This window comes from Hypomesus nipponensis, chromosome 19 (genome assembly GCF_054491055.1).
Source record: "Hypomesus nipponensis isolate SF chromosome 19, ASM5449105v1, whole genome shotgun sequence".
In the NCBI taxonomy this organism is placed as follows: domain Eukaryota; kingdom Metazoa; phylum Chordata; class Actinopteri; order Osmeriformes; family Osmeridae; genus Hypomesus; species Hypomesus nipponensis.
This window is the reverse complement of record NC_140379.1, coordinates 18,807,839-18,824,204: the sequence shown is the minus strand read 5'-3', so window position 1 is coordinate 18,824,204 and position 16,366 is coordinate 18,807,839. Positions and strand designations below refer to the sequence as shown.

The following is a 16,366-nucleotide window of genomic DNA, read 5'->3' as shown; positions in this document are numbered from 1 at the left end:
TTTTCTGTCTTCATTTTCTCTCTCGTTCACTTTAACTCTTTCTCTATACTGCATGTGCAATATAAACAGTACATACTGTACGTCCCTCATACTATTCCCACATAAAGTAAGATCCACATGCTTTATGTACGTACAATATGTTATGGTGTTTTACTCCACAAAACTCACACTCATACCAACCAATATATTTTGACCAGGGACGTCGCAAAAAAAGTTGGGATCCCTGGAAGCGATTGCAATTTGCCTCCCCCTCCATCCCCATTTTGGTTCTGTCCGTTTTTTCATTCAACAAATTTTCAATTCAAGCTTTTTGCTGATTTTGACCAAAGTCTTGGCCTGTTGACCAAACCCTGTAGCTGGTTGTGTCTTCTGTACTGTTCTCCAACTTTCTTTTCTTTACCCACTCTCTATTTTCTAACTAAGAAACTCTATTTCCCCACAAAAATTGTCAAAGGGCATTCTTAACAGGCATTACTAGGCATGTTGCTGAATTCAACCAGCCACTTTAACCAGAGTCAGTCAGTCTTTACCAGTTAATCTGGTCACAATTGATCCTGCTTTCATTGAAAAAAACAATGAAAAATTGAAAAAAGATAGTTTTGCGTGGCCTACTATAATACACAGCATATGAGTATAATAAATGAAGATTTGGAAAATGGGGAGGAGACAAAGGGGGATGGATGCATGTAGGAAAAGTTAAAAAGGTTGTGAGTGAGAGGAAGGGAGGAGGGTTAGTGGTCTCTCTGCCATCCGGGTGTTCAAAAAGGCTAAACCCCTCCCCATGATTACCTGGGCCCCAATCAGGACACAGGGCGTAGTCCCACTCCCCTTTCAATCACCACCATGTGCAAGGGCCTGTTTGGACTGTTTTGGGAACACATACTGATATTGACAGACTTTCTGACCGAGTTACTGACATCAACTTCTATGTGGACAATTTTGTACCCGCTTGGAAAGTTTTTTCAACAAGCCCTGGATTATCAGCGATCTGAAGGCTGGGCTGAACAAAAAGGAAGCCCCAGAGATGGCTATAAGGACAAGGTAAGGAGTGGCCAGAAGGAGTTGAAGATGCGGATCAGGGAGGGGATGAGAGCATACAGGGCCAAGATTGAGAACCAGCTGTGAGAGGACAGGTTGAGGCAGGATGAAGAATATCCCTGGGTTCAAACAGTCTACTGAAGGACAGACTGAGGGTAGCAAGAACAGGGCCAACAAGCAAACAGTTTTTTTACAGGTTTGACTACCTGCTCTCCCTCCAATTTGGTCCCCACCATCCCCCCCACTACCAATGACCCATCATCACATTCCCCCCCACAACTACTCCATGTCATTCACAACTTCCCAGGTGAAGAGAGAGCTGGAGAAGCTTCACAGGGGCGATGCCTTTATGTGTGTGTGGGACGGTTAGGAGGAGTTAGAAGGGGGAGGACATGAGCCTGGTGGATGACATTGTTTGATGGTGTGACAGGACATACCCGCAGCTCAACATCTCAAAGACGAAGGAGATGGTTGTGAATTTACAGAGGCCCCTTCGACTCCTGTCATGCAGGGGATGGAGGTTGAGACAGTGGAGACACCTAACCTGGGAGTCCACTTGGACAACAGGCAGGAGTGGGCTGGTAACCCAATGACCTCTACAAAAAAGCACAGAGCAGGCTCTACTTCATAAGATGGATTCGGTCCTCTGACTGATTCGCTCACTATTCTACCAGCCTGTGGTCACCGTTGCCATCTCCTTCACTGCGGTGTGTTGGAATGCCCGCAGCCATTAGATTCTGTAATGCTTTACTGGGAGTGCTGTTGGGGCACCACTCGTTTTGGGAATCCTTATTACCTGTCTGTAATTACATTTACATTTACACATTTACATTTACATTTAGTCATTTAGCAGACGCTCTTATCCAGAGCGACTTACAGTAAGTACAGGGACATTCCCCCCAAGGCAAGTAGGGTGAAGTGCCTTGCCCAAGGACACAACGTCATTTTGCACGGCCGGGAATCGAACTAGCGACCTTCTGATTACTAGCCCGATCCCCTAACCGCTCAGCCATCTGACTCCCTGAATTATACTGAATTGTTGGTGTATCCGGTGTAGCTCGGTTAAACTCACTCCTCAAGACTGTATACAAGCCACAATCGACAGCAAATTGCTAGGTTTTTGTTGACGTAGCTGGTATTGTTTGCACTTTAGGAGTCAGAAGTGGCTTAGAACATGTACATCTCACTTGTATTACTCATTTGTGTATTACCCCATATTTTGACCTTGTGTTTTACCCTGTGTCCAACTCTGTGTACTTGGTATTTTGGGTATTTTCTTTATATGGATTTTGTTTATTAGCATTTTTTCACCTATTGTATTTGTCAGTTGTGCATATATATTTTATCAGTTAACGGTTTTACATTTGTTTTTTAAACGTATTTCCTTTTCTTACCTGCTTGGTGCAATGCCTCAATATCCCCTTGGTGATAAATATTGTACCTTCTACAACTGTACTACTACTACTGCTGCTACTACTGCTAATACTTGATGAGGCTATTGGAGGCCAAGCAGCGAAGCTGAAAAGCCACTTTTAGTGTTTCTACCTTTTCTTATTATTATTGGTAGCCAAGCAGCAAAGCCACCTTAAGTGTTTCTACCTTTTCTTATATTTATTAGGGGCCAAGCAGCAGCGAAGCTGCTGAATTAGGACTGAATTACAGCTGTTTAAACTTGGGTCAAATCTGACAACTTTTGATTTTCAAAAATGTTTGTCTGACGAAATCGGCAGCAGAGCGGCCAAACAGAAAGTTGTGTCGTATCTCAGCAAATCTTGATGGATTCATGCCAAACTTGCTGCGTGTACTCGAAACCCTCTTCTGAGTATGTCTAAAGTTTCTTCTGGGTCATCTGACCTGCTTGGCCACCCCATTGCTGCTTGCAGCTATATTGTTTACACTGTTTTTGTCTATCAAAGTGATTTATTCTCTGTACGTGTTGGATAATCCAGTCCAGTAAGACAATATAGCTGTCACTCAGTACTGTATCTTGTGTGTTTGTGAATATATGTGTACCATGAATACATATTAATGTGTAGGGTTGCAAGCACATGCAAACAGCATTGATGCACATTCAAACAGCATTTATTTATCTTTACTATACACACATCATTCACTCTGTATGGTAATCAGGTGTAGGGCCTGTGTCAAAGCAATGGATTGATCCTTTATTTCCATCCAAGATCAGCTATCTGGCTCCCATCCAAACTGTTGCTCATTTGTGTCTTTTCACAATAATTTCACAACCTGTTTGGCACTTGATGGCCTTCTTAAAGACTGTGTAATGGATCATCTTCTGGTTAAGTGTTTTTGGATGTAAACTGCAATAAGACACCATGCATAGCTGATACACACTGTCAGCAATGGATGAGAGAGGAAAGATTTCACTCATGCTGCTTCTCAATCCCCTCACTTCCTCTCTCTCCACCCTTACCCCCTCTTGTTCTACTCCTCTATCCCTACACCTTTACTTCCCACTCACTCTCTCTTTCGATTCCTCTAGGGGAAGAGGAACAAGCCTGGAGTTGAGGCAGCTAGCCCTCCAGACTCGGTGCGCGGTCGAGGGGAAAACAAAGCCATCAAGTAAGTGTTTAACATTGAGGGGGTGGAGGTAGAGGGTGGAGGATGTTGTATGTTGATTGGAAAGAAGTTTTGATGCTGCCAGCATCTTTTATACCATTCAAATACAAAATGCAATGGAGGGGAGTCCGATGGCTGAGCGGTTAAGGAATCAAACTTTTAATCAGAAGGTTGCTGGTTTGATTCCTTGCAATGCAAAAAATGACGTTATGTCCTTGGGCAAGGCACTTCACCCTACTTGCCTCGGGGGAATGTCCCTGTACTTACTGTAGGTCGCTCTGGACAAGAGCTCACCTGATTCTAATGAATGGTCGTTATAACAACCCATTTAATTGAATCAGGTGTGTTGGAGCAGGGAAACTAAATCTAAAACATGCAGCGGCCCTCGAGGACCGGATTTGGACACCCCTGCTCTAAAATTAAATTGGGAGTGGGGTCTCCCACACTGTTTTATCCACCGCCGGCACCTTCCCTCTTGAGTCTTCGGCTTTGCAAATGGAAAAACTACTACACCTCCCTCTAAACTTTTGTGATATCTAGTGTCAGATCGACATGTCCCATAGGAATACCGTTTAACCGTGTTGCTTCTGAGTCAAAGCTTGACGGACATTCTTCTCTTAGTAGCGGTTAGTAAGGTACGATTGGACGAGGGCCGTTCTAGGAAGGAGTTTCGGGAACGGTCAATTGTCTCGGTGTTTCGAAAAGCCTCGAAATCCCCATCACTAGTAAAAATAGGACTTACCGAACGTGGCTGCCTCCAACATGGCGATCAGGGTGACCACCTGTCCCTCTTTGCGCTTTATCGCAAAGCATTTTCAATATGCGACATGTGGGAAAAGGGGTGATAATGCTTTGCGACACAACGCAAAGCGCGACAGGTGGTCACCCTAGTGTCAAGGGGCAGGATGAGTTTGAGAATTTGGAGCGCCCTGTGGAGCAATTCAATTGAATTCAACCATATATTGACATACCAAGGTGAAATTGTTTATGGTACTTCAGAGTGATGTCTTGAACCTTATTAGGTTGGAAAAACCATCAGTCTAAATTATATTAGATTTATTGACACAAAGATATTGAGGCAATTATTCAATTTGACCCTCCATGAAAACATGTATTCTACACATCTGTAACAAATTTAAAGTTGATTGGATCTATGGTTCATGAGGAGAAGGGTTTTGAAGATTGTACCAAATTTGGACAATACAAGAAAATTCATAAGTCTGACAATATGGGTCCCTGAGGCTTTTTTGTTCCCCATGAGAAATTAGACATGGCTACCAATTTACAGGCATTTCGGACTAATGATGCGCTGGGGAAATCATGTAGACTTTGGGCATGTTTTATAGTGCCACCTATGAGCGTACATGGGCCACTAGCCGTCTGGGAGTAATGAGTGACCTGTTGTATCATTGGGCCAAATTTTTTAAATCGGGTCCAGGACTTTTTGAGCTATTTGGCCATTTAGTGGAGAAATATAATAATAAGAATAAGAATACTTACAAAAACAATAGGTTTCCTCCCACCGGAGGAACCCTAATAAAACTAACGAATACAATAGGGCTTTCTCCTACCGGAGGAATCCTAACTAATGTATTTGGGGGGATATAATATTCCAAAACTGGTTTTCACAAATAACCTATTTGAGGCACAAGCTTCTGAAATGTTATGACCATGTTAAGAGTAAAAAACACAATTATTCTTTTTAGACATTTTACTTTTGTGATTAGTAAATAATTGGTTATTTTTTCTTAATTGGTCATAGTTCACAAGTAGTTCTCAATCAGGGTATATGTATTTAGTACTAATCAAATACCTACCAAAGAACTACCTTCGTACTAAATTTGCTATTACTTACTGCTTAGTTAATCTTGGCTGCATATTAGTTAATAGTATTAAGTTCGGTGTTAATGTAGTACTACCTATTACTTCCTGCATAGCTACTCGTTAACAACGGACCATTATTGTAAAGTGTTACCGAGTAGCTATTTCCTTCTTTATGTATTCTCTTATAACTCGGAAAAAAATCAATACTATTTCACATATAATCAAAACACCAGTCCAGAGATGTTCAAAATGTGTTTATTTCTGTATATACCCTTGTTTTCATGATTTACTCTTATATTTTTCAATTTTCCACTTTCTCCCATGTACCCATTTTAGTACCACTGTGTCCCTCCATTTGTTACACTGGTATAAACACTACACTAGTCAACTAGTACATCATGTTGTGGTCACAACAATAGATGAAGAAAACTTAATTGAACCCTAAAATGTTGGTCTCTCGCATAATGCGTTTGGCCCTAAACAACCTGCCTTTATAGATTCTCTTACATACTTTCAAATAACACCCACCAGGGTTCTTGTACAGTACAGGGTAATGCTACCACCTAGACAAGTTAAGAAATGTCATGCTTTGCCAAACTGGACTAGGCACCATTGTACAAACTAGGGCTGGTTTACAGCAATTTTTATCTAATCTATTTCTAAAATACTAGTTTTCTCTACGACCTGAACACTAACTAAATGTCACATGTACATTGAAATTGAAATTAGACAGCAATTACCTACTTACACATGCCTTTTCTGTCACTCGGCAACAAACCTTGTTCTCAATTTAAACTTGGGTACTAGATTATTTGGCCTTTATAATTTTTACTGCTTATAACCTTAGTTCTTCTTTCTTTCTGTACTATCACGAACGTGTACCTTCGTTTGTTTCTAACCCAAAGTCCACTTCCGTTTACCCATAAAACCTTGACAAAAATGTAATTTGCGAATTAAAAGGCTATACAAAGGCCACTAACAAAACACAGCAACAAAAGCAAACAAATAAAAGTCACAATAATATCAACCTCTCTTGAGGTCCTTTACACATGTTAAGACACTATGCCACTGATAGTGGCAAAGTCTCTCGAGGCATGAAGATCAGAGTACAGTGGGAATAGAGAAAAACAAAGATAACATGCAGCTAACAGATGTTCATTATTGGTCAGAAAGATATTACATCATAGACCTGACAGCCACTAGCCTGACGTTGTCCTTCGCTCAATTGGATAGACCTACAACCAGAGATCAGAGCAACGTAACATGTTGTTTGTTGAAAACAAATTCAACCCAAGCGCTCTTTGGAGACGTTGTTGATTACGTTACTGTTGATCATATGTCCATAATCGTATAAAGTCCGCCCTGAAAATTTAATTGGTCCGAACAGCTCCTGTTCGGATATAGTTTTTCCGCAATCTAGCCCTTCCAGACCCAACTTCCCGACCAAATTTTTTTGTGGGCGGGGATAAGTTGGGTTGGCAGCCAGGCTAGACAGCCACTGTATTTTTCTACAAGCTAGGCCTGACTACTGGTAACAACTGTTCTATACAGAACTGTCATAAATATACAATAGTGATTACAGTAAGAACGCATATTTACATTTACATTTAGTCATTTATCAGACGCTCTTATCCAGAGCGACTTACAGTAAGTACAGGAACATTCTCCCCGAGGCAGGTAGGGTGAAGTGCCTTGCCCAAGGACACAACGTCATTTGGCACGGCCGGGGAATCGGACCAGCAACCTTCTGATTACTAGCCCGATTCCCTAATCGCTCAGCCATCTGACTCAGCATATATAGTATATTAATGAGTATTAAGAGAATCCATTGACAGATAATTAAGGCAACAGCTAATATATTGATTGTGATCCATGTTAACTGCTATAATGCACTTATTTCCCCACAGGGATATGTTACCGACCGACCGACCGACCGAATACATCACTACAAATTTCTACATTAGAAATAGTGTGTTCAGTGATATCTGAAAGCTATGGGTTTGACCATGATAACCGTGGCCATTATATGCTCGTATTTATGCATGGCTGTGTTAACAGGTTTGTCAACGTTCAGAAATAACAGTGACAGCTCAACTGCACAGGGCTGGATGCTGATAATGTTGATGGTTTCTAAAGATAATCCATCCCTCCCCCCTTTCTCTCTCATCCTCCTGTCTTACTTTTCTGTCTTTTATTAATCCCTTTCCTTTCTTACTTCTGCAGTCTCACTCCGTCAACTCCCTGTTTTTCTCTGCCTTGAGTGTTGTAATTTATCTAATCTACATATCTGTATTTATTTATCTGAGTAACCAAACTTTACAGCTCCACTCCACTGCTCCTCTATGACTTTGTTGTCTGTATCAATGAACACTTTGTTTCTATTTTATTTCATCCCCTACGCAGGCTGAGTAGTGAATGTACAATGTCTGGTGGCTTTTTGAGGCCTCAAAGCAAATAGGATTTTGACAATAGACTTTGTTGCAATCCAGTCCAAACAATCGGTCTAGTTTTTTTTTTCAATATTTCTTTTTTACTGTAAAAGAAGAATCAAAGTAGAGTTTTGTTACAACTGCCCAAATTATTTTACTGTGTTCACACCACCCAGGCTTGTGAAATGTACCTCTTTTTGCATACTTCTGTATCCAGTACCCACTTTCTTTTTGTCCTAACTCTATCCATGTTACCCTAGACTCCTCCCACCTCCCACCATGACCCACTGTGATTGGCTTTGTGCTGCTCTGACTGTTCCTGTGCTCTTTCTCTGGTCACAGTGATCTAGACAGAGACTTTTGGAATAACAATGACAGCAGCAACGTGCAGCAGAGGTGGAGCTCCTACCCGCCCAAGGAGTTCCTCCTAAACATGTCCCCTTATGCCCCCTACGGAGACCCTCGCCTCACGCCCAAGTGAGTCTCAGTTGTGGCTGGTAAGGGACCCCTCTCTCTGGGCAGGGCTGTAACGACAATGGGGGGCCGGGGCTGGAGTTGAGTTCTGTGCTCCTGTATATACCTCCTTCTCCAAATCTCCCACAACACTAATTGCATTGTTAGAATGACACAAACACGCACACTACATCTAACACATTCTAGAACTGTCTAGCTGTTCCACAGGAGGCTTCTCTTGCAGCATGAGCTCTTCTGACATGCACACAGAAGAGACAGCAGCTAAATGGCCCCCACAACCCGAAACAGTAGCTTTGAACCCAATCGTCCAGCACAAGTGCTCTGTAGCTGCTGTCTGACAAACACGTATTCTACACAACCTAATGTGTCCCTGGAGATGCTGAATGATTGGCAGCAATCATTTCTCCTTTCGTAGTCAGTGGAGACTGAGGGGCTTTTTAGCTAGTTAATATGCACTGTTGGCAGCCTTACTGGAGTTGATGAAGATGTACAGTTTGATCTGCTGTGTTGTGTTCACAATTGGTGTATGGTACTCCTATCTTAACAATTTGTAGAACCGCACATGCTTTCTGTCAAAACATGATGTGAAGAAATACAGGGGACTGTATTTAGGCTAGGCTAGATTGGCCGTATATCTGTTTAAGTCTATTGCCATGTATGCTATATATCTGTTTCCTCAAACCTCCATCCTCCTAGTAACCTGACTGGACTTTTTATTCTAATCTGTGGACGGAGATAATTTTCTCTGGTGGCTAGCTGTAGTAATGAGAAATAGAAAGATGCAGCTGTCAAACCCACAGAGATTTATGTTGCCATACCCTTTATCATAGGTCACATGGATATTTACAGTTACATAGGCTATTAGCATAGGAACATGCAGTCAGTATACTGGACAGGCATGTTTGAAAGTATATCATACCTTATAGTATCTCATACATGATACATAAGCAACACGTTAACCACAATCTTTTCAATAGAATAATTAGACAGCCCCCCTGTTCCCTACAGCCCTGCCAGCCTCACTAACCCTTAACCTCTCACCTCCACCCATGGAGTGCTACCATGGAGACGGACAACCCTCAGACACCATAGACTCTAACCTGCCCAAAATCCTCTTTCTAAATCACTAGGCCCCATTCTTTAACCCCCAACCCCGACCTTGGCTTATCAGAGGGTTGACCGTTAAATTTGATTGGCAATTCACCCTCTTTTGCATTTGTTGGTGTTGTTGTTGCTGATGACGTGTGTTTGGTGTTGTTGACTTTCCAATGGGCACTTTTTTATATAGGAGTTGCTTCTTTTCCAGCTTCCTTATCTTCTCACTCCCTGAGTACCTATTACTGGTTGTGTCTCCACCTTCACCACCTCCACCTGCCACTCAATACTACCACACGGTCTGTCCAATAGCTCCTACTTAATGTGGCCTGCCCAGCCTGCTCTAACTACAGTAGTTTATGCAGCACTAAAGCTTGAAATAAATCTAGGACTCGATGCCTGTGCTTTAATAACAGTAAATACAGTCATTGTTTTTGTTCATACCCTATTTTTAGCATGACTTAAGAAAAAGGTTGGATGTGTTTTTATGTTTTAATGGGTGTGTTGTCTGCTAAACTGTACAGAGACCAGATTATTTCTTCCAGTTTGTCGGCGCTCACCACAACAAGGGGAGAATGTGGGGCTCAACACTCTTGTTTGTCTCAGGGCTTGTCAAAGCTAGCCATTGACCCCTAAGTCCCTTTGACTCATTAAATAAAATATGAAAATCTCCTCCCCACCTCTACCTTTGCTCTCAGTGCGTGCACATTCACGAGCATGGCTAGCTAATCGGAATAGTGACTGTGTTCTGTGGCTTGTCTGTCCTTATCCCTAATTGTGGTGACCTTGTAAAGTAAACCTTCAGTGACTTTTTTCAGTGACTCTGCTGTGTTGCCTGTCTGGTCTGGTCTGGTCCGGTCTGGTCCGGTCCAGTCAGGGTGCTTTCACACCTGAAATGTTATGTCCGTTTCAATCGGACCATGGTCCGTTTTCTCTGAAAGTAAAGTTCGTTTGGAGAGGTGAGAACACGCATTCGAACTCTAGTGCGGATCAAACAACCGAACCATGGTCCCCCTAAAAAGATGGGACTCGGCCTGCTTCAAAGTGAACCATGGTTCGGTTCGCTTTAGGTCTGAACGTAATTGGACTTAATATTGACCTATTCCAGGAAGCAAACCAAAATGTAGTGCATTGTGGGTTGAAAAATACATTTACACTTGGCGGAGACAGCCGTGCCACTCATTAGCAGCAAAATTAGTTGAGGGAAAACGTGGGGGAATGATGAAGTGAAGGAACGGCAAATATGGGCTGATGATCATATTGTAGTGATGGGGGAAACAAAGCTTTTCGAAGCAACAAGCTATTTGACACAATTGTCTTGAAAAAGTATCGCTTTTTCGAAGCGTTCGATACATCTTCTCCATAGGGACATCTGCTGGTCAGTTTATGGTATGGCGACTGTATGGAGCGATGGAAGGAATCAAGTGACGTCAAGTCCTCGAGACGTCAGTCTCATAATTGTCATTGACAACTTGATAAATAAAGGTTATGTGAAAAATGTTTCGATTTTCAAGTGTCAAAAATATGTTATCATATATCTTGTTGTATTATAAACAACGTAACGTCTTTGCTACTTTACGTTTATGATATTTATTTTTAGGTTCTTATAACATTAATTACACATTAAGTTCAACCGGGTATGGCGTCGTGATAAGAGCGCAACCCCTCACTCAGATGTAGTGAGATTGCATCCCCTCACCATATGCTAAAAGAATATGTTACTTTATGATAATGTAAGCTAGAGGTTAAGATTTTGGAACATGCTTTTGCAACCGGGAAAGGGATGGCCACATTTGAAGGCTGGTAAAACTAAAGAAAGATGTAGGCTGTGCTTGTGTACACCTACTATCTCATATAGTACCACCATCGTAACGTTTTTTGAGCAATTAAATATATCTCTTGTTTTGCCAGTTTTGTGATATACATTCCTAAAGGTGCCTAATATTTATATAAGTCTACTGAAATAATATCTGCATTATAATTATAATAACTATGATGATTTTTCAGTTAGCAATTTTTTGGTGCCCCCTCGGGCCTTGCTGCCCTACGCACAGCGCGTAGTGCGCGTTATGGGAGCGGCGGCACTGGGTGTAGGTAAACCCTGCCTAGACCGCCAAATGTGCTAGGACCGGCACTGCTACATTGCAGGGGCGATTCTAAGATCAGACCTTGAGGGGTGCTCAGCCCTCAATGAGAATGTGACATGAATACAGTGCCTTGCAAAAGTGTTAAACCCCCTTGCTAATAAATCACTAATTTCACTGGATAACAATTAATACATTTATTTATTATTATGCAAAATATTGAATGAATAAAAAAACTAAGGATGTCCCTTTCTTCATGAACTACCAGCATCAATTAATAATAAACAAAAACATTTCTTTTTTTTATTATTATTATTTTTAGGGATGCTGAGATGAAATTTAGGGGTGCTTGAGAACCCCAAAAAAGGGTCTAAAATTGCCACTGCTACATTGTATGCTTTTCGGGCGTGCGAGGGCACTTGTCACCCCCCATTGATTACACCCCATATTTTATTGACATGTGAACAACGTGTTTGTCATGTACAATACACCTGACATACGCTTCAAAAGTTACTTGCGTTTTGCGTTTGATACTTAGAGCCTCATTTACTGACAGGATTGCACCCATGTCATGCGTGAAATAGCGGGTAAAGACATAACACATAACACGCAGATTAACGCTGCTGGGATGGTATAAGGGAAAGTGAGTGAGTATATTTCTAGCTCCTGTTCGCTAACTTTAACTTTAACCTTTTTTTTTTCTTCCCTCGAATCACCCATGGTGGCAGTGACATGCAGGCGATTTTTCCTGTCTTTTAACGGCAAGCTAATTAACACTAATGGGCGCTGATTGCCCAACGAGGATCTGGTTTGATAAATACCACGCAAAATGCGGAAATACACCGTCCGCTATTTGCGGTTGGGCTAAGGTGCCTATTAAGCTGTGGTCGCAATGTTAGTAAAGGAGGCACTCAGTGTTTCCAGTCAAATTAGGGTCAATAATATTTTGCATCCGTAGAAAAAGTTTTGCATACGTAGAAAAAGATTTGCATCGGCAGGAATAGTTTTGCATCCGTAAAAAAAGTGTTGGTCAAAAATATTTCGCATAATACAACACTTTTTTTATGCTACATTGTATGCTTTTCGGGCGTGCGAGGGCACTTGTCACCCCCCATTGATTACACCCCATATTTTATTGACATGTGAACAATGTTTTCATGTCATGTACACTACACCTGACATACGCTTTAAATAGGCGAGACCTACGCCTACGTGAACACTACGCCTAACTGTTTGATAGATATCTTGGCGTGCGCACAGGCAGGTGTTATGTGTGCTGTGCATACTGACACTGTTGTATGAGGTGTAATACGTGAATGACATAGGCTATTGACCCAAGGCAAGTACATTTTTGGAAGACAAGACGGGAAAAATGGCTCTGCGTTTCTAGTGATGAGGATGTTCATCACTGAACAAAGTATGCGAAGCACACGTCACCTGCCTGTCTGCACGCCTTATCAAATGTAATACGCACAAATTACACATGTTTATATGCACACCAAATTTTCTATCAACCTGTAAGGTGTTGTATTAATTCCGCGTTTTCCACAACTCGCCAGAGTAGCCTACCGATTACACCCCATACACACATGCACACACAGCCAGGCACACACACTCACACACAACCTGCCCTCTTGTACCCAACCACAGTAGCTGGTTCCCACAATAAATCTAGACCACCTTGATCCACTGCCAGCCCATCACCGTTACAGCCTACAGTACCATATGGATGACTGGATGGTTGACTGGGTGCTGCTCCTGTGATACCTGTAGCTGGTTTGGTAACTCCCTGTCCCCTGTGGTTCAGTGGCTCTGCCATCCAATAACACGTTTGCTTTACTCTAACGCTTCTTTCTCCTTCTGTTTCTGTCTGTTTGTCTTTCTAATCCTATACCCTCTGACTTCTTCTGTCTCATCCCTCCTCTCTCTTTCTTTCTTTATTTCTCTCTCTCACTATCTCTCTTTCTTTCACTCTCTTTCTTGACTCTCTTTTTGTCTGTCTCTCTCCCTGTATTTTTATTTGTCTCTCCACCCCTATCATTTTATATTTTTGTCTTTGTGATCATTCCTCCTTGCCCTGCTATTTCAGTGGGGCAGTGGAGAAGGGTGGGGACACTGGGGGCGGCCCCAGCCGCAGTGACAGCGGGCGGAGCATAGTGGCGGGTAGCATTAAGGTGGGTCGCTGGCAGACTGTCCAGAGCCACATGCATGCCGGAGGCCTGACACCCATCAAGTGAGTGTTGTGACTCGATGGGACCACTCCTGGGTTTTCTTGCAGCCCTAGCAGGGTCATAGTCTGGTGTGACTGCCTATAGGCAGGACAGAGAGTGAGATGGTATGGATGATGACATGGGTGGAATGAAGAGAGAGATGATTGAGGGAATGGTACAAGAGAAGGAGAAGTACGCATGTGTATGCATGAAATGCTGTACTCTGGTGCATGGTCATCTGTTTCCATGAGGAGATTATCCTCTCTTACCAAAGCAACACCTGTCAGCTTCTGCTTGTATAGTACTGTATAAACTGTTACAGCTCTCAACTGTTACAGCTCTCACTGGACGGTTATTTCAGGCCCACCTGGAACCTTTATGGAATCCATTCTGTACACTCTGAAAAATATCTTACGACTATTTGAAATGCATGTCAGCTGTATTTGAATCATATATAACTTTCCAAAACGTACTTGTTCACTCAATCATTTAGAACCCTTTCACCCCTTTTCATCCCTTCTGTCAATCCCTTTACTCCTCCCTCATGCCTCTCTCATTCATATCCACCTCTATTCCAGTGGCGGCTGTTGGTCTTTTAAATAGGGGAAGCTCATTTTCGGCCTACATCATATACATTTTCCATTTATTTTGCTAATTCACTGGCTAGTTCACCCCTACAAGGAATGTGGTGTATAATTGTATTAAATATATGATGAAAATTGGCTAGCAATTTTGCCAAGCAAATACCAAGAAATAGGTTGCAGCTGTTTGTCTTACGACTACACTTGCAAAATCCGCGATGGGACTGAGCTCGAATAGCTTTGGTGACTTTTTATAGTACAAAATCGCTGTCAATCAAAAGGAGATGCAGTGTTTCGACAGACCCTCCAATCATCATATCACAGCATTTATCCAATGACTGTATTCACCTTATTCCGGAAGTCACGATGGGAGCGGCCACCCGCTTATTCTCATTTCCGGTTTAGACTTTCCACTTTATAATGGTACTAAAAGAGAATGTCTTCAACAGGCTCTGGTACTAATTTATGGCTAATAGAGATGCCCAGCGTCAACTGTGGAAAAGGTACTTCAGATACAGTATTAGGGAACCACTAGGGCCTATATAAAAGCATCCAAAAACAGCATGTCATGTGACTTTTAAGAAAGAGACCAAGGCTATTTTACAGGCATCACGGAGTGCTACCACAAAATGTTTGTTCAATGTAGTAATTGTAGAGTTTATGAGCAACTTTGTACTATGGTCTGGGTGAATACTCGATTCTAATCGCTATTCGCTATTCACCTCGCTAGTCAATCTACTTCAGACAGGCTGCGGCCAACACGACAGTACCAGCACCCTTATAAAAAAGAAGTATACTTCAAGTTTATCTTGTAAGTATACTTAGTATAAAAAGTATACTATTATCATGTTACTTAAAGTATACTAGCAGTGTACTTTTTTTGTACTAAGTAAACTGAATTGGCCCACTTTTTAGGTCATTTAGTACACTTTAAAAAAGATATAATAAAGAACACTTATAGTGTACTTTAAAGTACACTGTACAGAAGTACAAAGTACACTATAAGAACCGGTTCACGCCTCTGCATCATCCATTATTAGGTGATATTGGTACACCTTGTCTGGCATTTTCCCTTACTTAAGACACAGAGGAGACTGACAATGTTTATTTGAACGATGACCATACGGTTAGCTGTCTGGCCTCGAGCCACCCATCCTTCCCCTCAGTTTTATTGATTCATCATTGTGTCAGCTATGGCAGAAACATTGGTTGGCTGTACATATACAGTAGTCTCACACAGCGCCATCTGTAATCCTAACCTTGTCTGTGTACATCATTGTTCGTCAACTGTCGGTTGTGTGTGCAATTGTTTCCATTTTGTTTGTTCCATTTTGTTTCATCCCTTTGTTCTCTTGTCTCTGTTGTAATTCTTCTCTAAGCATCCTTTTTTCACACTGTGTTCTGTCTCTCCCACTTCATTAACCGCACCAAAGAGGTTTCAGAACTGAGACTGTAAACGGCGTCAGTGAGATGATTGTGACCCTTCCTGTACAAAAGGGAGAGCATGGTACAGCACTTTGGGCTAACCTAGCACAATTGGGACAGACCTGTGTAGATGTTTGGAGCAGTTTACTTCCTGTTGATAACATTCACATGAAACATGATTACAATTTAACAATTTCTAAACATAATCCCTTTTGAAGATACCCCATATCCACTTAATCATTAACCAGTCACCACCCTCAGCCCATCCTCACTAAACAAGCCATATCACAACAACTGTGTGTTTGTGTGTGTAGGATGGGCGTAAAGGTTTGTATGTGTGTGTCTGTAAGGGTGTGTGTGGAGGCGCAGAGTATTGTGAATTATGGCTGGTATTAATTTGATCTACCGCTGGCTTTTTCTGGGGTCACGTCTCTGCGGCTTCTATAGACTCACTGAAGCGCACACACAAATAAACCCACACAGACACACATACTGTACACACACATGCGCACACACATAGTCCTGGGCAGTAAATCATGGGGCATAACATTATCTTCAGACAGCACTGTTTAGCAGGAGCTTACAGCAATCAGGGATGGCGGAGATGAGGGGAGGATGGAGGGGGTTAA

At 42.1% G+C, this 16,366-nt stretch overlaps 1 protein-coding gene across 1 annotated transcript in view; it reads left to right on the top strand.

Annotated features, from left to right (window-relative positions):
- The window catches only part of syt7b (synaptotagmin VIIb), a 136,866-nt gene that overhangs the window by 48,927 nt on the left and 71,573 nt on the right, over window positions 1-16,366 (top strand). The window contains exons 3-4 of the mRNA XM_084682257.1: window positions 3,539-3,618; window positions 8,211-8,345. Coding sequence (XP_084538383.1) covers window positions 3,539-3,618; window positions 8,211-8,345 — 215 coding nt within the window. The remainder of the gene's footprint in view (window positions 1-3,538; window positions 3,619-8,210; window positions 8,346-16,366) is intronic.